Source organism: Plutella xylostella, chromosome 10 (assembly GCF_932276165.1).
Source record: "Plutella xylostella chromosome 10, ilPluXylo3.1, whole genome shotgun sequence".
Lineage (NCBI taxonomy): Eukaryota > Metazoa > Arthropoda > Insecta > Lepidoptera > Plutellidae > Plutella > Plutella xylostella.
Window position 1 is genome coordinate 8,561,835 of NC_063990.1, and position 27,221 is coordinate 8,589,055.

The following is a 27,221-nucleotide window of genomic DNA, read 5'->3' on the forward strand; positions in this document are numbered from 1 at the left end:
AATCTGACGCGCGCTAGTAGCACATCCTGTTTGACAAAGCCTTCACTGACTGCAGCGTCTCACCTTGGGCGTGGAGGGCGCGTCGGGGAAGGGCGGCGAGTGCTCGCGCGCGTGCGGGTGTTTGAGAGGCTTCTCCCGCTCCTGCTCCTCTTCAGAGTGCCCGTTGGTAGGAGGGGGGGTGGCCGGCCGCGCCTCTGCCTCTTCTGGAAATGTGGAAGAAGATTTTGTTATTATTACGGTTTTACTAGTTAGGCATAAAAACATGGAGTGTTTTTGTTTTTATTTTGAAAATTAAATTATTTCAGATAGGTAATTCTTAAAAAAAATATTATCTGATAAAATATATGGTGTGTCTGGGAAGTGATATGATTCTAGTGAGGTAGGTAATGGGTTTTCATCGAACCTAATAGCAACGTTCCTTTTGATAATTATAACATCTGCTCTAAAATAAACCAAAACCTACCTTTATCATCGTCACGGGCCGCGTGACCGCCATTGCAGACGCCATTGTGTCCGTTGGTCACGGCGCCATTTTGGACGCCATTTTGTTTTCCGTTGACATTCGGCTCGTCGTTTTCATCAGCCTCCTCTTCGCTGGCCGCGTCCGTGGCGAAGCCGACGCCCACAATCACCGGCGGGATGTCCGAGTCGTCTTTGAGCCAGGCGTGCTCCAGGCACTCTTCTACTGTAAGACGACCCCTGGTGGACGGAAAAAGAACTTTAGTTATTGAGTAGGTATATAAGAACTTCCGTTTTTGCAGATACAGATATATGTAAATGTCGTTGTTTAACGAGGAAAATAGGACTTTGAAAAGGGAGATAGGCTACTTATTTATTTATTTTATTTATTTATTTATTGATGGGAAAACCAACAGCTTATATCTAGGTACATTTGTGCATTATAGTAGGGGTTACATAACAAAGCCAATTACAGGTTTCCACGTATAAAAAATAAACAGTAAAGAAGCTTAAAGTCCTAAATCATCGTCTTTCTAGAGGACATAGTTAAATATAAAGGTTATAAACATGAAGAGAACAAAGAAAACATAATTATAAGTAATATAACAACGACTTACATAATTAAGTAACAATAGTTAAAGTAGTAGTATGCAGTTTGTAGTTCCCAGAAGCAACATAAAGTACCAACAAAAAAAAATTTATATATATGTAGGTACTTATTAGGATGTTTAGGTTTGATGAGGTTGGCGTATAGAATTAAGATATATATTTATCATACAGTAAATAAATAGTAGTAGGTTGTAATCGGTTGTAATCATTTAAATAATAACATTTTGCATCACATAAAGAACAAAAGACCGCCACAACTGAGAATCTTCAGAAAATTCATACCTATTTGACCATCACTGATAAGTAAGTATATACTTAATAAAAACATAACAGTGCCCTACGACTGCCATTTTGCGAATCTTGGGATCAGTAGTTAATCTGCTAGAAAAAAATGTTATAGGTATAACTGTTAGGTATGTATATAACAGTGCCCTACGACTGACATTTAGCGAGTCTTGGGATCAGTGATTAAACTGCTGGATAATGTAAGGATAACTGTTATAAGGATATTCAGCTGATAGCATAAACAACAAACATATCAAAGGGTGTAGGTATGTATTTATAGCTATACGGTTTCAATAACAACAATTTGAGCTAAATTCTCAATTGTATAATTTAATCTATATGCATACATTCCTAGCCCTACGATTATAAAAAAATATATCTTGGGATCGGTCGTCATGCGATAATACACAGACCGCTAGGTATGGACATATAATTAATTCGTCATTGTGGCGGGAAAAGTAGAAATCAAAGCTCCGTATCTTAGGGACCCACTTAAAGTGAAAACAACACACAGCCCGTAAATATACTAAACTCTGGTCGTGAGCCGACTTCTTAAGACTGGAGACTTATTGCCATAATATCCACGATTGGCAGGCGGATAAAAATTTAACTTTATCATAAGGTAACCTATCCAAAAGTAACAAAACATCAAACACGACCACAACTCACTTAGGATCCACGACGAGCGTGTCTCTGATGAACTCGATGGCGGTGGCGGACACTCCGCGAAACAGGTCGCGCGGGAACGACAGCTGGCACTGCGCTATGTTCAGATACGTCTCCTGCTTCGTGTCTCCGGCGAAGGGCGAGTACCCGCTGAGCAGGACGTAGGCCAGCACGCCGACTGACCAGATGTCTGCGGCCAGGGTTAGAGGCTCGTAGGAGAGGATCTCTGGCGCTGTGGAGGTAGGGGTTGTGGGGTTAGGACATGTGGTTCAATTTTGGGCAAGATAATACAGCTCATATTTAAATGATGCTAAACAGCCTTGTTTTTAAAGTTTCTAGTCTTTTTTTTAAGTTTCTGATAAAAACGCTTGAGTTGATGATGATGACCAATAAAAGAGATGTTTATACTTATTAAACATATTTATATAACTTAACTTACCAACATAATCCCTAGTGCCCAGTATCTCGCGCACATGCGCCCCCGGCTGTATGGCGCGGCTGATGCCGAAGTCGCAGATGAGCAGCTCCTCTCCGCCAGCGGTCAGCAATAGGTTCTGTGGCTTCAGGTCCAAATGTGCCACTCGGCGGGCGTGCAGGTGTGAAAGCCCCTCTAGAACGTGGCGCAGGGCTCGTCGCGCGGCGCCCTCGGACAGACGCTCTTCCTCGTCGAGCAAGCGCTGGAGCTCGCCGCCGGCGCACAGTTCGAGCACTATGGCCACTTCTGAACGGGTCTCGTATACCTGGAAGGGGGAGATTTGTTAGGTTTATTGTTATTGTTGATAAATACAAATTGAATTTTGTTGCCTTTTAGCTTATTTGACAAGCTTTCAAAGCTTTCAAAAGGTTGTCTAGAAGAGATCGCTATATGCGATAAGACCGCCTTTTGTACCCTAGTTAATAAGTGTCTATGTAAAATTGTTAATTATTTCTTGGTGTACAATTAAAGAGTACTCTATCTATCTATCTTTCTTAATAGATGCCAGGAATCTACAAGGTCCATAGCCATCTTCTTTACGTGTGTACCATAGGGATTGATGATCACAACAGGTGACACTCTCTATGAAGCCTTCCCCTTGTCCCTTCGCGTCCCTTTAAAGCCACCAACAGTGTACGTGTCACAAGCCACTCCTGTCGCTACTCACCTCATGCAGGCGCACGACGCGCTCGCAGCCGGCGCACAGCGCCAGCACGGCCACCTCGTGCTGGATCTCGCGCGACGTGTCGGCCGCGCGCCGCCGCTTGCGGATGAACTTGGCCGCGTACTCCACGCCCGACACCAGGTGCCGGATCTTGCGGACTGACGCGAACTTGCCCCTGCGGAGATGAGAGGAGTGATTAGTCAGTGTTCAGGAGGGATGTGAGGGCTGGACGGAAGCCACGGCTGTTGCTGAGGACTGAACATGTGTTTGAACATAGGCTTGTACATGTGCATGGGGTGGTTGTACTGTTGGGAAAGGTACGTAGACCAACCAATATGCGTCATACAACTAGTATACAACATTATGAACAAACTATCACTTTTAATTATAAATAAAAGCAACCTCAAAACTAGAGGTGAATTTGACCAATTATTATAAGCTTCCTGTTCCTGGTCAAAATATCATGAGACATTCCGTTCCGAAATTCCCGAGAAAGACTAATTAAACGGATTCCAGCACAAATTTACTGTAAAACGGAAGGAGCGACTCCATCAGCGCGCCCACAAATATTCGTAATGGGCTAATTTCAGTTAGTAAGTGCGTTAGGAAGACAAACGGGGAGATAGTAAAGCTTTCAGGAGCCGCCATTACCGCGCGGCCGCGCGCGTTATTAATCGCTAGCTGTATATGGACGGTTGGAGAGACGTAAATAATTGGCCGCTACATGAGTGTGTGGCGCCTGAATGGTCCTAGTTGGAGGTTAAGTGGTTGCGGTTCGCAATGTTGGGGTTTGATAGGCTTACATTTCGGTATTGATTCAGCTCAACTCATTAACGATCGATAAGATTCTCATGAGTCGCAATGAAAAAAATTGTTATTAATAAACTGCTAAAGCTTAATCACCCATCAATTACAAGTATTTATCAAAGATCGGTGACCTGTGCAGTATTCGGCCTAGCGAGCGGCCGTGAGAGCAACTCGAAATCAAGTGCAATTCAATTAATTTCTGTAATGCAACGTGCAATATCGAAATGTAATTTAAAGTTAATGTACAACCTTAATGCACCGCGCACAATGCCAAGGCGGGTTAATGAACACGCAATCACGTTAACGCGAACTTACAACTTTATTTTCAGGTGGGCTTGATTAATCTGCAAATCTTTCACACAATAATTATGAAGGGTTAAATAGTTGCCCGATACTAATACTGCACTTTTACCTTGGTAGAATTGGTATAGTCGGCACTTGAAATGAAGTTTGACATGGGAGTCAGAGGCGAACACACAGTTCAGAACTATGGAGTGATAAGAGTAACTATAGGAGTTATCCTGTCACTAGAAACTGGCTAATCAACTCGGCGTGACAACTCCATCGCATCTTGGAATCAAGATGAGCAAGAAGAGTGCATCAACCGAGTGAATGGTCTCCGCGTGAATAGACTTGGCAGTATTCTTAATCCGCGCATTTCTGGCATTCCTCAGGTAAACACGTCACGTTGGAGTGGATAAATCTCCGGTTTGTAATTAGTCGGGCGACGCCGCCGGCGCCCGCGCCCCGCCGTCATCTTAAATGAGCTGTCAACACGCTTTGGCGCGAATCTGTGGCGATATATCACGCGGGAATGTGGAGTGCGGGAGGAAAGCGAAAATACTGGATACTGGAGCGGCGGGACGTGCGCCTTTCACTCGCTAAGTCGACAACGTGATATAGCTGCTTAGGTGAAATTTAAGCTGCAATTAATGTAATATGCGGTGTTATACATACTATCGATGATACCTCTTCCAGTTTGGTTTTCAGGCAGTATTTCTCAAAGTAGGTACTCTTTCTGACCACAAAATGAAACAAGAAACTTTACATCACAATTTAGACATTTTCACTGAGTCCAAAACAGGTACATAAGATTACAAAACTAGAAAAGGTGAAACTGGAGTGATTGTCTAACAAATTGTTTGCACCGAGCAAGAGGTCACGGGTAGGGCAGTGCGTGCGCCAACCACCACTCACTAAACTAGTGTTGGCACAACTAACATTTGTTATCTAAAATCTAGTTTAGTTGTGAGTGAAATATAATACAAGTTAATATCAGTACCTAGTAGGTAATTTTGCCACATTCATCACCTTACTGTCTTCAACCGTGTAATGCGATGCAAAACATGTTATTACGGGAATAATTAATATAAATCGATTACGCTATCAGCTAATCAACAAGAATAATACTAATTGATATAACACACTCACTGGACCGTATACGCAGGTATTCGAAGCAGAAAATTAATGTATCGGTAACACTTATGACGTCAGAGTTAAGAACACAACATAAAAGGATAATTATGTAAATATGTATGTACATAGAGTAAACAGTGTTTGGTTTGATGTAGCCTCGACAGTACTAGTTCCCAGAGTTCTGCGCGGGCGCATCGTGAAATAACACAGCTTGATTGCGTTTAATTAATAACTAACACGTGTTACGTTTACGATGGTAAAGCTAGGCTGCACTGCACATTAGGCCGTGCTAATTCTGGATCTCACTCCGATTCGATCGGACAGTCGACCTCTATTAATGAGTAGGTAAAAAGTAATGAGATGAATGCACCCATCAAAGACATACAGTGTAAATTATTGTCAAAGGAATCCATTATTGCTTAGTAATCTATCTATTCAGTAAATTTAGCCGAGCGCAACATCCAGGAGCACTTCTTTAATATTTTTTTCATTGTTTCTGTAATTGACTTCTTTATTAACCGACTTCAAAAAAAGGAGGAGGTTCTCAATTCGTCGGGATCTTTTTTTTTTTTTTTTTTTTTTTTTTTATGTATGTTCACCGATTACTCCGCCGTTTATGAACCGATTTTGAAAATTCTTTTTTTGTTGTATTGGGTTGAGCTCCCAGGTGGTCCCATTTTTTTTCAGAATTTTATCTCACCCCCAAGGGTGGGTAAAAACAGGGTATGAATTTCCATTTTGGGCACATATTAACCGATTCTAATGAAATTAAGAACGTAAATATAGTTCTTATAACAAAAAAATATGATGGTGACCTTGAGCTGATCTGATGATGGAAACGGAAGGCAGTCAGGGGAACTCCTCAACGGTATATAGCAACTACTTCGTGTTTAGGCTTGAATGATTCGTATTGATTAGTAGGACTTTTTGGTATCATTTGCACCTTACTTTTGATTGAAAATTATTACAAATAAACTAAAAACTATTTAATAAAATAATAATTAAAAAAATTAAAAAACCGACTTCAAAAAACCACTGAAATGTAAGAAATAATTTAAGGTTTACACAAATTCTACTCGTATGAGACAGTACAAATATACCTAAGCAGGAACTGTTCTTTTTTGAAGTTGGTGCCATATTTCTTCAGATTACTTTGTCACCGCACCAACATCAAAAAAGAACAGTTCCTGCTTAGGTATATTTGTACTGTCTCATACGAGTAGAATTTGTGTAAACCTTAAATTATTTCTTACATTTCAGTGGTTTTTTGAAGTCGGTTTTTTAATTTTTTTAATTATACTTATTCAAAACGTAACATCGTTAACCACCACCAAACACTCCTAGCCTCAGAGGTCGTCTATGTCCAGCATAGTTCTATTACATTACATCCCGTGTTTCAGTTGATTCGTAGATATGTCATATAGATCAGAATCAGGCTGGTCCGCATTTGCATAGCCACCGGGCGCGCAGTTACATGCGCTTACACGATCTCCACTGAACATTCATTTTATTAAAGCCAGTCCTGTCATTTAATGTGTTTTGAACGAGTTTGTTGGGTGTTATGTAGATTTAATTACGTGATCATGATTATGCTTTATTAGAATGTATTTGTATATTTTTTATGAGCCTTAAAGTTTTTTGTATCTGAAAAACATTGAACCGTTTTAATTTTGACCTACCTATACTAATACTTCTATTAGAACCAACACCAACTACCCATTACAAGATTATTGCAATCCGACCAGGGTAAGAATAAATAATTACATGCCGACACCAGCATTAGGGAGGGTCAGGATCAATATCTCCGACCTACTTCAGTGAACTGTATGTACTGCCACCTATTTCCGATTCACAACTGGACACCAAATAAATACACCTAAGCACCACTGCAACAGGACCGTATAGATAACAAAAGCATTGCAAGTCTATATGTATTAAATTGCTCTACAAAATACAAGTACTCTTCAATGACAAAATAAATAAATAGGCCAATGCCAGTGTTACACGAAAATCCCGGGAAACCCCGTCCGGGCCGTGGATCGATGAACCCGCCCTACTTACTGCAGGACGCTAGCCAGCTGACACCATCATTGCTATGCATGTATATTCTACGGGGTTTCGTATGCTTTGCTATGAATATTTGAAAACTGTACAAAAAGGCTGTTTTAATGACTAATTACATTGTTATTTCTTAAGCATTTTACAAGGTGCTCTTAAACCTAGAATGATTAATATAGTAATTAGCTCATTGAACTTTGCATTCATATTAGTAAGTGGGTTAATTGCTATGGAAACCACTGAAATTTATTGTTTATCCAGATCAGCAATTATCAGTAACAGGACGAACCTGAATGTATCGAATGCCGTACTAATGCGAAGAGATCTTCGAACGCTACACATTTTCGAGTAAATCACTATTTCCTCTTATCATTCTAGATTCATGTCAGTATGTAGGAACGCGAAAGCAAATTACTAAGTCAGTCGCCACTGATATAAATAATTGAGGTTTATTAGTGGGGAAATCGCCAATGACCCATTAAAAGGCATTCACAATAATAATAGTGTCAAGAGACAAATAAGTGACAATAGTTACTTAAAATATATTCAAGTAGGAAACTAAAATACAGCACAACAGTCCTTTAAAAGTTGAAAGCGCAATATCCAGTCAAGACTAACGCCAAAAATCAGTGTAAGTAAACAACACTTCGCTCTCGGAAAACGCCCGGGGCAAAATCAATTATGCTAAATAGATAAACTAGCGAAATGGCCAGGTCAGGGGGTCAGCTGCCCGCGCCGCTCCCACGGGCCGGGCGAACGGGACCGATTGTTGACACAAACATACATCGCACACTCGGACTGGTGTTGTCGCATTCGGTTAGTCTTGCGTGGGTAGGAAACAAACATTTGCTTAAATTAGGGGAAAATAGGATGCGAACTGAGTAATGGTAATAATGGAAATTCGTGAATTCGTAACAACGACACAATACGTGGGATCTACCTATACATCATCCAGTATACATGCCACAAGATCCATATAATTTGACAACGGCTTAAAAAACTCATTTTTCATTGAACCTTTATAAATCATTCATAATTCGCGAGAAATATTGGCCACACGCAAGCTTCATCATCAAGAGACGTGAGTTACCAACCGCCCGAAGGACCGAGAGAGTCATTAACAAGACCCGAAACGCACCTTGCAGTTCCCTGCACCAATCAGAACCTCGCAGAGACAGATAATTTACAGGCTATATAAAAACCCTAACTGATATCTGGTCACAGCCAACTAAATACCTACCGTATTTCTCAGGAATACAGAATTCTTTGCGATGCAGAGCTGCGCAGGTTTTCGGTGAAATGTTTGCACCTGTCGAGATGCTAAGTCGGGCAGAACGTGCAACCACCCGACGGCCCTTGGAAACAGATGGTATTCGGCCCTATAGGTACTGGCAGTACTGGTATACATTTTAAAACGGATCTAAGAATTAAATTTAAAGTTTTTATAGTAGGTACTTAATAAAACAAGTAGCGGACAGCTAGTGTCAAGAACCAGAAGCTTTATCGAGTTTAAATTAAATATCAAAACGTACATGCTTTTCACATAATTCAAGTGGTACCAGAAGCTTTTTCGTGTTTAAATTAAACATCAAAACATGAAATACGATTCGCATATTTCAGGGTGCCCTTTTAAAATATCAAAATTCATGCGAATTAATTGAACTGCCACTCTTTCAATATCGAAACGCATTATTTAACACCAATCACTTATATTAAAAAACTTAAAGCATGTCTGCTTGTTGGTCACAATGTTTTTGGTAAAAGCCGGGTTACTGATACCTTTCGAGGTGTACAGGCTAATTAGTAGATGTTAGCTTCCGTAATGTGAAGGTGCGGCCTTCTCGCAACTGAAAGTTCCAAATGAAAACGCCAATGTCGAATCAGTGAGTCTTGTTGTGGAGACAGGAATAAAACTGAAAAACATATAAAGTTTTTCGAAGGAAAATATGATTGATAAATTAAATCATATTTTATGCTACACATTCTAGAAATAAAGTAATTGACATTAAAAGAAAACGACACGATATTAAACTTAGAAATTACGAATATCGTCAAAGAAACCTTAAAAAAATCTGGAACTCGTATTATAATTAACGATACTGACAAGACGGATAACCTTAATCTCTTTATTAAGATCAATTTCTCGAGTTTCTCCTATCGCATTGATGAAGGCGGTCGCTAAAAGCCCTTTAGTTCTTTGACTGCGTCAACCCACATTTTCCCTTTGAGACAGCACAGTGGGGTACTTCGGTACTTAAGGGACAAGACAAAGGGAAATAGGCTAGTTTCTAAGCCTCTGTGTAAAATTATCCAACGTCCTCATTTTCATCTTTTATAATGTGTCTTACAAGATTTACGGCTAAGTTGCATAGGCCTAGTTTCTCAATGAGGTAAATCTACCTATATTTTATTAAATTAAGTCAACCACAGTGTTGTATGATCATTAAATTCTGCTAAGGTAACTAAAAATGTACGCAAACAAGTTCTAATAATGAGTATCACTGTACTGAAAGAACATAAAACAGCGAAATTCGGCTGTAAATCCTAATTAATCACCCTAATTAACCATTAACGATCTTAAAACACTCAAATTTATCAGCTCACCTGATACTGAGCGCCCTAAAACTGTCTCTCAAGCGGTTATCTCCCGGCGGTGGCAACCCTACTCGTATCTTCAGCTAGAGGCTATAAACTGACACTCCACTAATTGTGTGAAAATAAAACCCTGTGATAATCCTCTAGCACTCGTTCACGAAGACCTCGCGACGCTATCTCACTAACTTTATAGCACCCTCATTCAGAAAAAGAGGATGATAATCATAAAATGCGTGCACACATAAGTGTTAGATTATTGTAATGAACAAATAAAAAAGATATGGCGGAAACGGATTTAGAAATTGTACCTCTAAGTAAAAGGGGCCATTCGCTCGCCCTAAAACTATCAACACGACTCTAATTGGTCGACACAAAAATACTGATTGCAGGTGTTATATTGAGACGTTTATGTCGATAAGCATCTCCTTTCACCCGGGTAACTTGTCCGGGTTTATCGCGGTGGGCCGCGATGGATCTCGCCCTGTCTATTGTTCTCCAGCCGCTAATGGCCGCGGATCTGATACAGTAGTTGAAGCAATTATTGCCGTATTATCAACAATTTAATGTGGGTTAATGTTTGTACAACGATACCTTACTTGAGAGTAGGTAATTTAGGACAGATTTGTCTCGTAAATAAACGAATTTAATTTATAAAATGATAATTCACGGTGTTTAGAGATATTGCCATCAAAGAAATATATACGAGTGCAAGGGGGAGGTCGAGACAAATTGATAATATAAATAAGCGGGCACTTCTGTCGCAAGTTGCAGCGCTCCGTGCACAATATTGATAAAACGCTCATTTTTCCTAATGAATCGCTCGTGAAGGCGTTTCACAACATTATAAATTACAATCATCTGATGATAAATCCGTGCATCAAGCGTTCACTTTCCGCCGGACGCAATCATAGCGTAATAAATGCAGCTCGGGCGCAGCGCAAGTGTTGTACCATTTGTTGGGAGTTGCGTTGTGCATAATAAAGCGATTTGTGGGCGGGAGTGCGCTGCGCAACGCGTCATTAGCGCTGCGCTTCTCACGCACCACGCGGCGCCTACAGCAGGGCGCCTAGAGCAGGCACCCCGCGCCTAGCCCAGGCCCCGGGCAGAGCACAACGGTTCGACGACCTTCCAAAAGCGAATCGCCGTCCTTGGCCGTGGACGCGGCGTCATCCGTCATGCCCGTGATTATTCATGACCACGCTTGCACAACCGCTACCGTGTCGACGCACGATGCCCATCGAACGGAATAAAACCACCATCTATCAGCGCGTGCACACAGGCGCACCATCCATCAAACCATATGTAGATGAGATAAAAATAGCTTGCATTGAGTCTTGCGATTGGAAGCTCATTCCGACGGTGTGAATGCGCGGTGGCGCCGCCTCGTGAGTCAGGCCCGCGGCTGCGCCCGCGAGTTGCCTACTCGATGATGTCTAGTCATAAACATGGAAGCGACAGGTGCCCTCAGCCGCTACTTGTACAAAAAAGGCTCTAGCAACTAGCGATTACGGTTAGGCGCTTCGCAAATAGTCATGCTCCAAAGACAAGGCTGAGATCAGGCCTCCCGTTTTGGTCACAATTACAAAGTAACTGTGCCGGGCCGTCGATATGGCGAATGACAAAACGCGGCGACCTTGTCAATGCTTAATTACTATAAACAGTGCTACATGAAGAGCCTTGAACAAGAGTTTACCTTAGAGACGTTCCGGAGTTTATCTCTGGTCTATTTTGAGGACAAGCTGCTTCTGTTCGGCGGAAGGAAGTCGTAAAGTGGTGTAGGTACGCGGAGGTTGAACCCTCGCCCGATAATAGAAAGCATTATGCGCCCTTGATGTCCCTGAATGCGAGTGATTATGCACTTTTGCTGGGGTCAAACGGGTCCAGTCAGCGTGACTGTACTAGCGATACCTATAGGGCTGTCACCACAATTGGTTAAACATGAAATATGTATAATGTAGAATTATCTAGGTAATATTTTTTATCCAAATGTGCTGATGGTTCGTTATTAATCTATCATTTATATCCAAAAATGCCGAATCATGTTACTCAGTTTGTACGGTAGATAGGAAGATAGATAGTAGGTATATAGGGACAGTGACAACCCTATAAAATAATAACCACAAGTACGTACAATTTATACGAATTATAAAGGGTGCTTGTGACGAGGAGTAATCAAATTTTAAATTAGAACAGTAACAATAGCATTGTTCCACAGATGAAATGAATTACACCCTCGAATGCATTCATTTCGGGGAATGCAGTTGAAGCAGTCCCCCCATGTCTAGGTTTAATTAAACTCTATTTAGGGTCAAGTAGTAAAATAAAAAAAAAGTTATTGTTATGCGGCAGCAAAGTAGTTTTTTGTGTTTGTGTTTTTTAAATTTTAAAACCTAAATAAAATGTTAAAATAAAAATGTCTGGGCACATTACAGACTCCATCATGTCACTGCTCATAAAATATAGATCATCCATGATCTATATTTCCTAATCTTTCTCATTGAGCCCATCTTCATCAGTCATCTTCTTATGAACGTTACCATTCTTTCCACTAGTTTCAAAACGAGCTTTCCCACATCTCAGCCTCCATTTCCCAACTGCTGCAGCCGCTTGATGCAAGCTGCCGGCGGTACTTCTCTACAATAAATCACGGCCTGTGTTCCACAAGAAGGCTCTTATCGTGAGCATCATGCGTATGCGCAACACCACTGTGGTCCAAGGTGTTTGAAAACTTTCGTGGAATTGCAAGTTATTTCATATTATACTGGAGGATAAGTTAACATAATTAACCCAGGCGAAAACGTAATATAAATAAACGTAATAACTTACACTCACTACTCGGTAGATAGAGAGAGAGACATATTTTAATGGAAATTTATAGTAACGTGTTTATTCGATATATGTACATAGTTTTAGCCTACATTACTTTGAAAAGTGTCGTCAAAGGGCCAATTTCTTACTTCATTAAATACAATACAGCTAATCACAGCGCTGCATTTCATATCCAAGTTCACTACGCCTATAAATATGATGTGTAGTCATAAAATCTGTCGTTTCCTTTAACTTGGGCCAAGGGCTACGATCTTAGATTGAGTTACATTTTTATCTTATCTAACATTTAACACCAAATGGCGTAACGTCGGAGCACGACGCTGTAAAACAGGAATTCTCTAGAGACTCATACACTAGGCCGCTCTTTTATTGCAGGATGAATAAAAAGATAAATGAAAATGATAGCGTTAGTATCAAGTATAGAGTAAAAAGTCCAACAAATCAAACACAAAGTTATCACATTAGGGAAGTAAATGATTAAATAGAACATGATGGGGAGATGGGAACTGGCTATGTATTAAAATCTTTTTATGTTATTCCTACTACGAAATCCTCTTAGATTTTGGGTCTAACTAAACGAAATCTATCTTATTAATTAAACAAATAAGGCAAAACTTAAAAACCTCTGTACTTAGGTCCTCCAAAGACGGGAAGTAACAAGAATTAAGTGATTCGATCGATAAGTAATACAAAAGCACTAAATGCAATATTAATATAGCTATTACTGCCGCCGCTATGGGGCACACGGTTATTAGTGCGAGCGCCGGCGCCGCCGCCGAGTGGGAAGACATGTTCCTATGAAATCACTAGGTACTGTCGAGGTAATATTCATATAAATACATCAAGTAGTATCTACAAAAAAATAAATGCGGTAGCAATTTTTAAATCATCCCAATACTATAAATATGAAAGGTCTGTGTGCATGTAATTACATATGTGCCTAGTTTAGTTTGTAGCTAATAAACGCAAAAACGTCTTAGGTTAGGTCTTAAAAATTCTTGCTCGTAAATCATTCTAAATTATTCTCGAATGTGCTACGTATAGCAAATTTTCCGTCGGAAATGCAATGGCGATCTATCTTTGTTTGTACGAAAGTGAAGTATGGTGTTATGGAGCAAACAATGCATAATGTTTAACGAACTGAGTTTTGTCAGGTCTCTGAGCCTATGTATGCATGTGGGAAATTGTACCTACGTGATAAAAAGCTGAATTTGTTATAAGAATGGAATATTTTGTACAAAATTTTTGAGAATGTATTTAACGTTTGACCTTTTTATGCATGTAGATTGATGCTGCATCTGCAAATCTGCAGTGATAGGTATTGCAAAACTGTAATTGATTAAATTTAAACCTACTAAAATTTTGATTTAAAATTTAGGTATGTATACTTTTTAGCATATAACTTTAACCCATTTAGATTTCAAACAGTAAATATTTTATATTTTATTAGCTTGCAACAACTATAGGCCCCTATTCTGCAGTGCAGGCAGGAAACACGTGTGCACTATTTGACATAACGAATAGGTCGTAACATTAATTCACCCCTCGTTCTGTGCTTCACAAGCGGTGGACCGGACAAGTACCTGCAACAACAAAGAAACAAATGAGTGTCCGGTAACTTAACTTGTACAAGTAGTTATAACTAAATATCAAAGAAAGTAGGTAATAATTGGTGAATCTGGATCACAGGAGACAAGGAGATCCCCTGTGCTCCAGATTCACCAATTATTCCGATGAAAACTACAGTATTCACTATGTAGGTTCTTATTATTCAATGGTACTAGGGTGATATTTATATGCATCAATAACATATAATCCCTGTGCTCTAGATTCATCAATTAATCCGATGAAAACTACAGTATTCACATGTTATTTCTTATATTAACATAATGTTATTAATCTTGCTAAGTATCAGCACAGCAACATCGCTCAGCTCGAGTAATCAGATATATATGAGCTACTAATATGGTAGTCGACTGCATTCCTTCAAATATAAATATGTTTAGATATCAATCTACAATATAAATGCAGCTGCTTCATAAAAATAGATGAATTACTCAGGCTTATGACCTGCATTTTAATGCCTAGTAGGTAGCTACGTAGTATATTTTATTTTATGAAATAACGTAAGCATAGCAGCAGTACGTAACTGACTAACTAGATACATTTATATACTATATGCCTACTACTAAATTAAGTTGTAGAACTATGAAATATAACTAATATTCAAATTCTATGATCTGTTTACTAGTGTAGGTACCTAACTTAGTTATTTAACTAAATGTTAGCAATCTTAAACGGTTTTAAATAAATTTAAGCTCATAATAAATTTTGTTTTAATATTGTACCTAGGTACTTACTACTACTTACTAAATGTAATTAATTATTATTTTGTAAAAAGAAACATCAAAGCAGCTAAGGTACAGATAATTGTATGCAAGTTAAGAGCTATTAATAAAAATACTTTAATTCGGAATAAATAGACTTTATTAAATATTTATCAATGATAAGTGATTACATGTCATCTAATATGCATTAGGTTAATTTATTATAAATTTATACTTGGATTTTTAAAACATATCAATCAAATCCGATATTTTCGTAATGATTATTCTAATTGATTTATATATATCATCATGAAGAGTGTTGCTGACAACATGTTGAACACACATTTCAGCATTACAGTTACAAATTTTATTTTCAAATTGATTTGCATCAAATATTTCGATTCGAATGACTTTCAATCCTTTATTTAAAGTTTTAACATATGAATAATGTGCACTATTCCGAGGACGTTTTCGAAGATTCAGATGCTTCTGGCTGACGAGTAGCTCATCCCCGTTGGCCTCGCTCTGCTCAGGCTCTGGCTCGATCGGCTCTCCGTTGAAGTCCAAGAAGCGTATCGTTGGTTTACGCGTTTCAATAGGGTTGAAGTTGAATAGATCATTGTCCGATTCCTGTAACCAATAAATTATTAGATAATTCGACTTAGTCAAAGTGATATTTAAAATCAAATAAGCATCAGTTATGCTTGTACAGATACAAAAGAGATATGTATGCCACCTCCTAGCGCAAACAATTTGATTGGAAGATAGTTGAATCAAATAATATTTTATCAATACAGACAAACAATTTCTATAAGTTAAGTATTTTTCATGTCACGGATTATTCATGAGTGGATCATAAAAATGAAGTGTTTGCGCAGCGGTGGAATACATATATCTTTTGTTGACTGTACATTAATTTACTTACCGACATTATTGCTTCAGATTTTAACACTGACTTGTTCTTCCGCTGAGGGGTATATCAATATTGATGGAGTCTGTATAAAATCTCATTACTTTTATACATTAAATAACTCTTCATAGTTTTTTAATAAAACCTATCTCTATTTCAATTATGTTAAGAATTACATTGTAATTACAATAGCAGTAAGTACTAAGTACCTAGTAATTAAACATTAATCTGGTCTAATATTATCTACTCCTTATATGAATCGTGAAGTAAGCTGAAACCCTAGCATTGCTTAGTCATATAAGACTAGTTGCTCCCCACGGCTTTCTTTATTACGATATTTTTTTTAAAAGATCATGTTTATTTTTTATCTAATGGTTTTTTCACGTTTGATCAATCCAGCTATATTTAATTTGGATTTTTGATATTGAGATATTAACGGAACGAGAATAGAACGGAATACATAATAGGAGGCATATACTGTACCAGCGATATATGATAGCGTTAACGTTCGCGTAAGCGTTCAACAGAGAATCAAACCCGTGATCGTTTAGTTAACAAACCCATCATTGAACCACTCGGTTACACGCGTTTTCTAACACAGCATAATAAAACATAGTACCTATTATATATTAATGTGGAGGTACTATCGGAGACATCATTTCTAAATTATTAGTTTCCTCGATAGTACCTGTCCATATTAATGTTGTGTTTATATTTAAGCAAAAACATTTCAAGTAACATCATAACACAATTTATGCTAGTGTTGTAGGAATATTGTTTACAGATTATACAGATCAGCACTTTACCCTTAAAAGTAGAGTGCAGATCCTCGTTATGGTACCCGTGACGTAGATTTAGGGGGTATTTAAGCCATACATTTGGATGGATCAATCACAGTCTTCTCTGGAGTCCAGCAGCTTCAAGAAATCCTAAGAGCTTCAACTGTAAGTAATCATTCTGAGTATTAATTCATTCTGAGTATCTATTCATTCTGAGTTCTTATCTATTCATTTATACAGTTATACTTTTTAATCGTATTTTTGTTGTCATGTTTTATTAATTTGTTTTATTTTACATCTCTTCCAGAACTCAAGCGCCAACACCTTTAGCAGCATTGTAGAATCATTGATTGAACCTCATTTCAAGTGCAAGTGTATTGAAGGAAAATATAATTATGTAAGTAGCCAACAATTATCTACTATATTGGTTTAAACTATACACCTCATCTTATTTTCCACTGTTCACAGTTATTTAGTATTCCATGGATCTCACAGCTATATTCTCTATTTGAATACTCTTTTAATATAAAAAATGCAAGTATGTGAATATGTACAATAACTATTTTTATCATTTCTTTTATAGGTCAAAGAACGTGAAAGCTTGTTCCAGCGCCACGGCAGAGCAGTTGTTCCCCTCCGAGGATGAGCGAGAGGGCAGCGTTGATCGCAAGACTGAAAAGAAACGTGCTGGGAAGTCTATGCCTTCACTGATGGGTGAACCATCAAGCAAGAAGAGGAAGACTACCACAATCAACCCGGTGCCTGCAGTTGAAAAATCAACAGCCAGGGACTTATTTGGCAGCGACAGCGATGATGAAGAGTTCGAGGAAACGAAGAAACCTGGTACGGCGCCGATTTACAACTATTTTACCCGACGTTTAGCGAATGGTCACTCACGACAAACAAATGACGATAAAACTGGATCGCATTATATAGAGCTAAAGGTGTACAAAACATCTGAAATTCAAAGTGTGCTACCTATGAATAGATGGCGCCATGCCATTGTCACCGTAAAAAATCAGCTTGATACCAACTCAGAAAGTTGGAAATGTCTCGATGAGTTTATAAAAGCGAGCAAAAAAGATTTTAAAAAATGTCCTCCAACATTTATGTCTTCTTACTATAACAGTACATAAATAACTTTTTATTCATAACATTATTATTCTTTTATCAATTGTTTTTATTATGCATATTATTATTATAACATTGTTTATTCCAATATTTTTTTATGCCTATTTTAAAATAATACTTACTTACTGTTAGATACAAGAAAAATACTATAATATACGTATACTTATAAATACATTTCCTGTTTTTTTTTATTCCAGTTCAATCAAAAGAGGAGGGTACAAATCACATGAATAATAGAAGTATTAAATGCAATGATTGTGGAATTATTATACTTAAAAGTCGCTATCATAATCACCTAAGAACGAATATTCATAAAGCAAATAGTAATATAAAGACAAGTATTCCAAATGTTAATATAATTGCCACAGCATTCAAAAACAGAATTATGAGTTATCATGTAAATCCTAGCAATAAATCTGACTACCTCACACCAGAGGCGTTCCTGTTGGATATTAAAAGTGATGTTCAGAAACTAATTGAGATGTCTATTCTAGAACATAATTGTATAAGACTGAATTTTGAACTCTTTGCCTACTTTACTTTACCTAAAACTAATAAAGAGGAACTAAAAACATTTATAACTAAATTTGAGATAGTGCAGGAAGGTACTTGTTTATCAGATTTTTATGAAAATTTAACAGAAACATTTATTCAAAAATTATCAGAATTTGAACACTGTGAATCTGGTTGGACGTTTTCAAAGATAAGCCATCTAGAGATTAATGTTAATAAATATTCTCCTTTCAAAGGTGGCTGCTACATCTCATTACCCTCTGTTGTTGTTAATACTAAAAGTTGTTTAAATATCAAGAACAATGATGATTACTGCTTTTTATGGAGTATTGTTGCAGCATTATACCCGGCTAAGAGAAATGTGTGTAGGAAAACATCATATCCTCATTTCACTAAAGTTTTGAATATTAATGATTTATCATTCCCGCTGTCACAAAAAGATATAATAAATTTTGAAAAAAATAATCCTGAATTAAGTATTAATGTATATGGATTTGATTTTGATGAAAATATTGTTACAGGTCCTCTTTATTTAACTAAACTTAAAAAGTTTAAACATATAAATTTACTGTATATTCAAAATAAAAATAAGACCAAAGGACATTATTGCTTAATCAAAAATTTATTAAAGTTGGTGAGAGGGCAAATTACTTCGCATAAAGGAAAAATGTATCTTTGCGATGGATGCTTACAAACATTCGTGAGTGAATCAAGATTTAAAACACATTTCTGTTCAAAGACTGTTACAATACTACCACCTAAAAACAGTACCTTGGAATTTAATAATTATGAAAAAAAACAAAAACTTAATTTTATCATTTACGCTGATTTCGAATGTTTACTTCTAAACTGCAAAGAAAAAGAGACGAATAACACATTTATGTTTAAAAACCACCAACCATCTTGTTTCGGATATTACATATGTTGTACACATGATAAAAGCTTAAACAAGTATGTTTCATACAGAGGAGAAGATTGTGTTAAAGTATTTATGAAAAAATTAACAAATGATGTCATAAGAATACATAAATTATTAGGTGATTATAAAAAAATGAAGCCTTTAACAGAAAATCAGGAGATTGAATTTCAGAATGCAATTAATTGTCACATATGCGATAACTTGTTATTAGATGACAAAGTTCATGATCATGATCACGTTACTGGAGAATTTAGAGGAGTCGCTCATTCCTACTGTAACTTGCTACTGAAACAAGCATTTTTTATACCTATAGTTTTTCATAATTTATCAGGATACGACTCTCACTTATTTGTAACTGAACTAGCAAAGTACAATGGTCCTATAAAAATTATTCCAAAAAGCAAAGAAAAATATTTAACGATTACTAAAGAATTACCTGGAAAAATACAAATGAAATTTATAGATTCTTTTCAATTTTTGAACTCAAGTTTGGATACTTTGAGCAAAAGTTTATCTGATAACGACTTTGTTTTTTTAAATTCTGAATTTAAAAATGATATTCAATTTAATTTGTTGCGAAGAAAAGGCATTTATCCTTATGATTACATGGACTCGTGGGAAAAATATGATGAATTAGAATTACCTCCTCAAGAAAGGTTTTTTAATAGTTTGACCATGTCGCATCTTGCTGATTCTGAATACCAACATGCACAACAAGTTTGGAAGTCATTTAATATTCAATCTCTTGGTGATTATACTGAATTATACTTGAAATGTGATGTAATGTTACTCTGTGATATTTTTGAACGCTTTAGATACTTATGCTTACAATATTACAAATTAGACCCTGCCCACTATCTTACTTCACCAGGGTTGAGTTGGGATGCAATGCTCTTGCATACCAAAGTAAAGTTAGAATTAATAAGTGACTCAAATATGTATGAAATGATAGAAAAAGGAATTCGAGGTGGCTTAGCACAGTGTTCGCTACGCCACGCTAAAGCAAATAATATGTATGTTCCTGATTTTGATGATACCAAGTCTTTGAGTTATTTAGTATATCTAGATTGTAATAATTTATATGGACATGCTATGTGTCAAGCAATGCCAGTATCTAATTTTCAATTTATTCCAAGCAATCAAATTCAAGATTTTGATGTTATGCAGATTAAAGACAATTCCGCATTTGGTTTCATTTTAGAAGTGGATTTAGAATACTCTGAAGATCTTCATGACTATCATAGTGATTTGCCTTTTGCTCCTGAAAAGTTTGTACCAATTGGCGGTAAAACCAAGAAATTAGTAGCAAATCTATACAATAAGTTTAATTATGTAATACACTATGTTTACTTGCAAGAATGTATTAAAAACGGGTTAATTCTGAAAAAAATACATAAAATTCTAAAATTCAGACAAGAAAAGTATTTAAAACAATATATTGATTTAAATACTAAATTAAGGCAAGCATCGAAAACCACATTTGAAAAGGATTTCTTTAAACTAATGAACAATTCAGTATTTGGTAAGACAATTGAAAATAAAAGAAAACATGTTAATATAAAGTTAGTAAGAACCTGGAGAGATTGTGCAAACACCACAAACAAAGAATTTGGAGCGGAAAAACTCGTGGCTAAACCGAACTTGATAAATGTTTCAATTATATCCGAAAATTTAATAACTGTTCAGCTGGGTAAAGAAAAAATTATATTAGACAAACCCATATATATTGGATTTTCAGTATTAGAATATGCTAGACAGCACTTATATAAATTTCATTACTCCTTTATTAAGAAATATTATGATTCGAAAGCTAAACTTTGCTACACCGATACAGACAGTCTCTTGTATCTAATAGAAACAGAAAATTTTTACAATGACTTAAAGAAATACATTGATATGTTTGATACAAGTAATTTTAGCTCCAATAATCCATTTAATATCGATCAAGTTAATGAAAAAGTTCCTGGTCTCTTTAAAGATGAATTAGGTGGTGAAGTAATTTCTGAGTTTGTAGGGCTAAGAGCAAAATTGTATTGTATAACCAGTAATAAAGCACAAATTATGAAAGCTAAAGGAATATCAAAAGCTGTAACGAAGAAACTACACATTAATAACTACAAAGATACTTTGTTTAAAAATATAACATTAAGAAGTAATATGAACGTAATAAAATCAATGAAGCATGTTCTTTATTCACAAAATATTTGTAAATTAGTATTAAGTAGAAATGATGATAAAAGACAAATTTTAAATGATCAAATTAAAACTGTTCCTTGGGGACACTATTTTAATAATTTGTAAATTAGTATAACGCATATTTTATTTAATATTAGTATTAATGATTATAATATATTATGTAATGAGCTCGTAAACAATAAAAAAATATATTCAATCACTAATTTCATTTTATTTTAATTATACATAGAACCCTATACTTCAGTATAAATTTCCTGGTTGCTTCTGTTTATGTTATTCTATTTTTAAAGCTCAATGAGTGCAAAGCTCTAGAATAAAAATGAAACTGCTTAAACAATCAGAGACTCTTAATTTTCCCGAAATATGTTTATCTTCGAGTGATAAGAGAAAAAATAGACATGGTAGATTGCTTCCAGAAACAATAAGATGCATTATATGTGGACCATCCAACTGTGGTAAAACTAATGTTATGATTGGGTTATTACTACATGAACAAGGTCTCTGTTATTCAAACGTATATTTGTATTCAAAAACAATATTTCAACCAAAATATGTATATCTTGAAAATGTTTTTAATCAAGTTCCTGGAATAATATTTAAAAAATTTAGTTCCAATGATAAAATACTTAATCCTTTAGAAGCTCTACCATATTCAATTATGATTTTCGATGACGTATCTTGTGAGAATCAAAAAGTTATACGTGATTACTTTGCAATGGGGAGACATAAAAATGTAGACTGTTTTTATTTGAATCAAACATACAGTAAAATACCGAAACAGCTGATTCGTGATAATACTAATCTATTGATTATTTTTAAGCAAGATGATATAAACTTAAAACATATTTACCATGAGCATGTTGGTTCTGATATGTCCTGGAGTACATTTCATCAAATGTGTTGTAATGTATGGCAATATCCATATGGTTTTATTGTTATCAATAAAGATTGTAAGAAAAACGATGGTGCTTACAGAAAGGGTTTTGATACGTTTATTATTATAGAATAAATACTTCATGTATCAACAACATTAATCAGTATCTTCTTGAGTACGAACGTGTTATCATATTTATATAATGAATAAGTCTTTGAAAAGAGAAATAATAAAATCAGCTGAGGCAGTCAAGCTTAAATTGAAAAAATTAAAAGATGTTCAAGGAGAAAATGATGTTTTGCTGGAAGAAATGTTTAAACCAATATCAACACCTTTAAGACAATTAGTAAAACCTGAAAATAATAATGTTTATACAAACAAATCTGATATTGGTCAAAACCAAATCTTAAACCATGACGATCAGTTTATCAAAAAACCTTTAAAAGATGAAACAGAAAATGATGAATCAGATGAAGAAAATTCAGATGACATTGATAGTGATATGAATGAGTCTTTTAACAATTTAAGTGATGATTTGATTAATTCGAATAATTCAAATATATTTAAATCTTTTAATACAATTCCTACAAGTAGTCCTGCTAAAAGTATTAACATGTCACCTAAAACCATACCATTTGGTGTCAAAATTACTAAAGAATCTATCTCTTTAGGTGATAAGCCAGTTACGATTATGGATTATACTATTAAAATAGGAGACAAATGTTACAGCAAAACTAATGGATTGATGGAGTTACTTTTTAAAAATAAACCGGACTTATTACAAATAAATGAAAATGATATGTTAAATTATAAGACAATGTTGGTACAAACTAATGTTCATCGTAGAGATAATGATCCTACTAAAGCTATAAAAAGTAATAAGGGATCAAAATATAAGCAAATCATAAAACCTCTGTTTAACGCATCTATTACCAAAAACAAACATTCCGGGGAAGGTTGTAACACATTAAAACATTTAAACTTAAATGGTGCAATCGATTATGTTTATTGGGATGATCCCAATGAGCTAGTGGAGCGTCTCAAACTCTTAATAGCTTCCAAAGGTGCAGGTAACAATAACTTGGATAATGAAATAATTTCAATAATTGAGGAGTTAAGAGAGAGTGGTATAATTCCATAATTATAAAAGCAATTGATAAAGCATTTTGTTCTTAGTCCAATTTTTTTACTACACCAATCCTGTTCAACGAATCAAATTCATTACAATGAGCAAGATAGAAATTGTAAACGAGATTCATAAGCCAGCAAGAAAAAACTTTAAACGTCGTTGTGTTACATTAAAAGGAATCGATGATCTATGGCAAGCTGATTTGATTGATATTCAAAATTTACGACAGTATAATAAAGGTTTTAATTACATTCTAGTAGTTATTGATTGTTTTACAAAATTTGTTTGGACTGTTGCTTTGAAATCCAAGAAAAAAAATGAAATCAAAAATTCATTTAAAAACTTATTTCTTAGGTTAGGACGCAAACCAAGAAATTTACAAACCGATATGGGAACTGAATTTTATAATTCTGATTTCAAGAGTTTGATGAATACTTTTAAAATCAATCATTATTCTACATATTCCGTAAAAAAAGCATCAATTGTAGAAAGAGTAATAAGAACACTGAAGTCTAATTTATATAAACATTTTAACATAATTGGCAATCATACATGGATTGGGGAAGCATTGAACAATATCGTCGAGAAGTATAATAATAGCAAACATCGTGTTACAAAATTTAAACCAATTCATATTTGTCCTGCTAATGAAAATGAAGTTAAAAATAATATAGACTGTTTTCAAAAATCTCTCAAATTACTAGATAAAAAGAAGCTTAAACTAAAATTAGGAGATTTCGTTCGCATAAGTAAACATAAAGGTTGTTTTGAAAAAGGGTACACGCCTAATTGGTCAACGGAAATTTTCAAAGTTATAAAAATAAATAAAACTTGTCCAATTACGTATAGTATAGAAGATCAAAGAAAACAAAATATATTAGGAAGTTTTTATGAATTTGAGTTACAAAAAACTAAGCATCCTTATTTATATTTGGTTGAAAAAGTTCTTAGAAAAAAAGGCAATAAAGTATATGTAAAATGGTTAGGAATGAGTGACAAAGAAAATTCATGGATCGATAAGAACAATATCGTCAAATAAGCAAAAAAGTATTTATTACAAAGATTCTTACAACAAATATCACTAAAGAAGAAGTAATGAAAGGGAGAGGTCTTGTGAATAGTGTTATAAATAATCTTCCATTTGAGTTACACTTCCCGGGATATAATTTTTGTGGACCTGGAACCAAACTAGAGAAAAGATTGCAACGAGGAGATAAAGGAGTAAATCCTTTGGATGATGCTTGCATGGTTCATGATATAGCATACTCCAAGTTTTCTGATATTGAAAATCGTAACAAAGCCGATAGAAAATTACTTGAAATGGCTAATCAAAGAATCACTAAGAGTAACTCTCGAGGAGAAAAAGTGGCATCTTGGATAGTGAGTAAAGTGATGAAAGCCAAAATCAAAGCAGGAGCAGGTTTTAAAAACTTTCATGGGCTGATAAAATTAGTTCGATCACAACTTAAGAATTGCACCGCAAAAGATAAAGGATCGTTAATTAAACATGCTTATAAAATAGCAAAACGACTTGTTAAAAATAGAAAAATTCAACTGCCACGTGTTATACCCATACCTAAGACTGGAGGTTTTTTACCTTTAATACCAATATTTGCGGGTTTATCAGCTTTAGGATCATTAGCCGGAGGGGCAGCAGGAATCACGCAGGCTGTGAATAACTACAAATCAACGCAAAAACAATTAAAAGAATCTGAACGGCATAATAAATTAACAGAGTCTATATTACTAGGCAAAGGTTTATACATTAAACCATATAAAAGCGGAAGTGGTTTATATTTAACTCCACCAAAAAACTTTTAAACAGGCTACCTCAAAGAGCACTAACTAATATAGATATTTTAAAGTATTCTAAAACAATTCCATTCTTCAGGGGGGTATACATGAGAAATGAATTACCTAACAAGCCTAGAGTAAAAGAATGCGGAATACTTAATTTAGATAGCTCAGAAAATTATGGTACGCATTGGGTAGCCTATATCAAAAACAAAAATTACTATGAATATTTTGATAGTTTTGGTGATTTAAAGCCACCTTTAGAACTTATTAAATATTTTAGGAATAAAAATATAGTATATAATTACAACAACTACCAAAAATTTAATACAGTTATTTGTGGACACTTGTGCCTAAAACATCTAGTAAAATATTGGCAAAATTTTAATTCATAAAAAATGTCTTTAACTGTATCTGTTACAAGTGTAAAGTCTGAAATATCCACAAACTTTACACCTGCATTAGTTCTTGATGCTGATTATGAATGTGGCTTGGTGTATTTTTCAACATATTATTCTATACCAAACATTGACATACATAATAATAAATTATACTATGGAAAAAACAAAGTAATAGAAATACCAATTGGATCATACGAGTTGCAAGATTTAAGTGACTATCTTAAAAATAATGTTGATGATTGCGAGATCGAATTAACATGTAACAATAATACTTTGCGTACAACAATACTTTGTTCAGAAGATATTCATTTTGAGAAAGAAGATTCGTTTGGGAAAATGTTGGGTTTTGGAAGAGAAACTCTCAAAGCTAATATAATAAACGAATCAAAGTATCCAGTCAACATTCTGTCAACAACCGTCGTACGAGTAGAGTGTGATATCATAGCAGGCTCATATATTAATGGTAATCCGCGTCATATTATTCATGAATTTGTTCCAAATGTTCCACCTGGTTACAGAATAATTGAAATTCCGAAGAATGTTATTTACTTTGATGTAAATCAGAAATTAATAAGTTGTATTAATTTTAAACTTTTCGACTCTGAAAACCGACTGATTAACTTCAGAGGAGAGGAAATTCAACTGTATTTACATTTAAAGAAAAAAACATGATTGAATTTAATAAAAGGACAAGTACACAATCAAGTAACATCAGTCGTTTACTAGCAATCAAAAAGTCTACACCTCGAAAACCACTCAGCAAAGAAAACAGACAGTACCTGAAATTAATCGGTTTGCTAAAATAATGAGTATTCTTGATATAACAGTTCCTGTTCTCCAGGATAATTCAATTGAAAGTTTACAGTATCATTCATACAAACCGTATGTGACAAGTTTCAATAAAAATGATGAAATTAGAATTCCAATTAACCAACAAGATTTATACATCTTACCTTCTGCAAGCACTTTATACGTAGAAGGCATAGCACGTGTTTTAAACATTAATGAAACAGCATCAAAACAATCAAAATCTGTAAATTTCACAAACAATCCAATACTATTTCTATTTCAAGACATAAGATACGAACTAAATGGCATTGAAATAGATAGAATTAAAAATGTTGGAATCACAAGCACTATTAAAAATATTTTATGCATGAATGATAGTGAATCGAAAGCATCAAAACTCTGGGGATGGGATATTAATGGAACCTTAAATGAGCACAGTGGTGCTTTTTCAGTTTCCATACCGCTAAGCAAAATTTTAGGTTTTGCTGAAGATTACAATAAAATAATAATTAATTGTAAACATGAATTGATATTATTAAGAAGTAACACAGATGCAAATGCTTTAAAGTTAAATTCAAATGAACAGTTAGAAAATA

General features: G+C 35.3%; 2 protein-coding genes across 3 annotated transcripts in view; one reads left to right on the forward strand and one right to left on the reverse strand.

Moving 5' to 3' along the window:
* Positions 1 to 27,221, reverse strand: part of LOC105381564 (death-associated protein kinase related) — a 135,395-nt gene that overhangs the window by 1,492 nt on the left and 106,682 nt on the right. For both annotated transcript variants that reach the window (XM_038118042.2, XM_038118043.2), the window contains exons 2-6: positions 3,162 to 3,333; positions 2,459 to 2,759; positions 2,023 to 2,251; positions 464 to 699; positions 64 to 203 (exon numbers count right to left, since the gene is read on the reverse strand). In XM_038118042.2, coding sequence (XP_037973970.2) covers positions 64 to 203; positions 464 to 699; positions 2,023 to 2,251; positions 2,459 to 2,759; positions 3,162 to 3,333 — 1,078 coding nt within the window. The remainder of the gene's footprint in view (positions 1 to 63; positions 204 to 463; positions 700 to 2,022; positions 2,252 to 2,458; positions 2,760 to 3,161; positions 3,334 to 27,221) is intronic.
* Positions 14,537 to 21,750, forward strand: LOC119694216. The gene is made up of 4 exons (XM_048623467.1): positions 14,537 to 17,044; positions 17,187 to 17,276; positions 17,463 to 17,722; positions 18,208 to 21,750. Coding segments are annotated over exons 2-4 (3,798 nt in total). The 5' UTR covers positions 14,537 to 17,044; positions 17,187 to 17,274; the 3' UTR covers positions 21,744 to 21,750.

Bases quoted from the DNA above. Each gene is read 5' to 3' on its own strand.
- LOC119694216 (XM_048623467.1), top strand. The intron at 17,723-18,207 runs GTACGGCGCCGA...TTTTTATTCCAG, and splicing joins CGAGGAAACGAAGAAACCTG to TTCAATCAAAAGAGGAGGGT.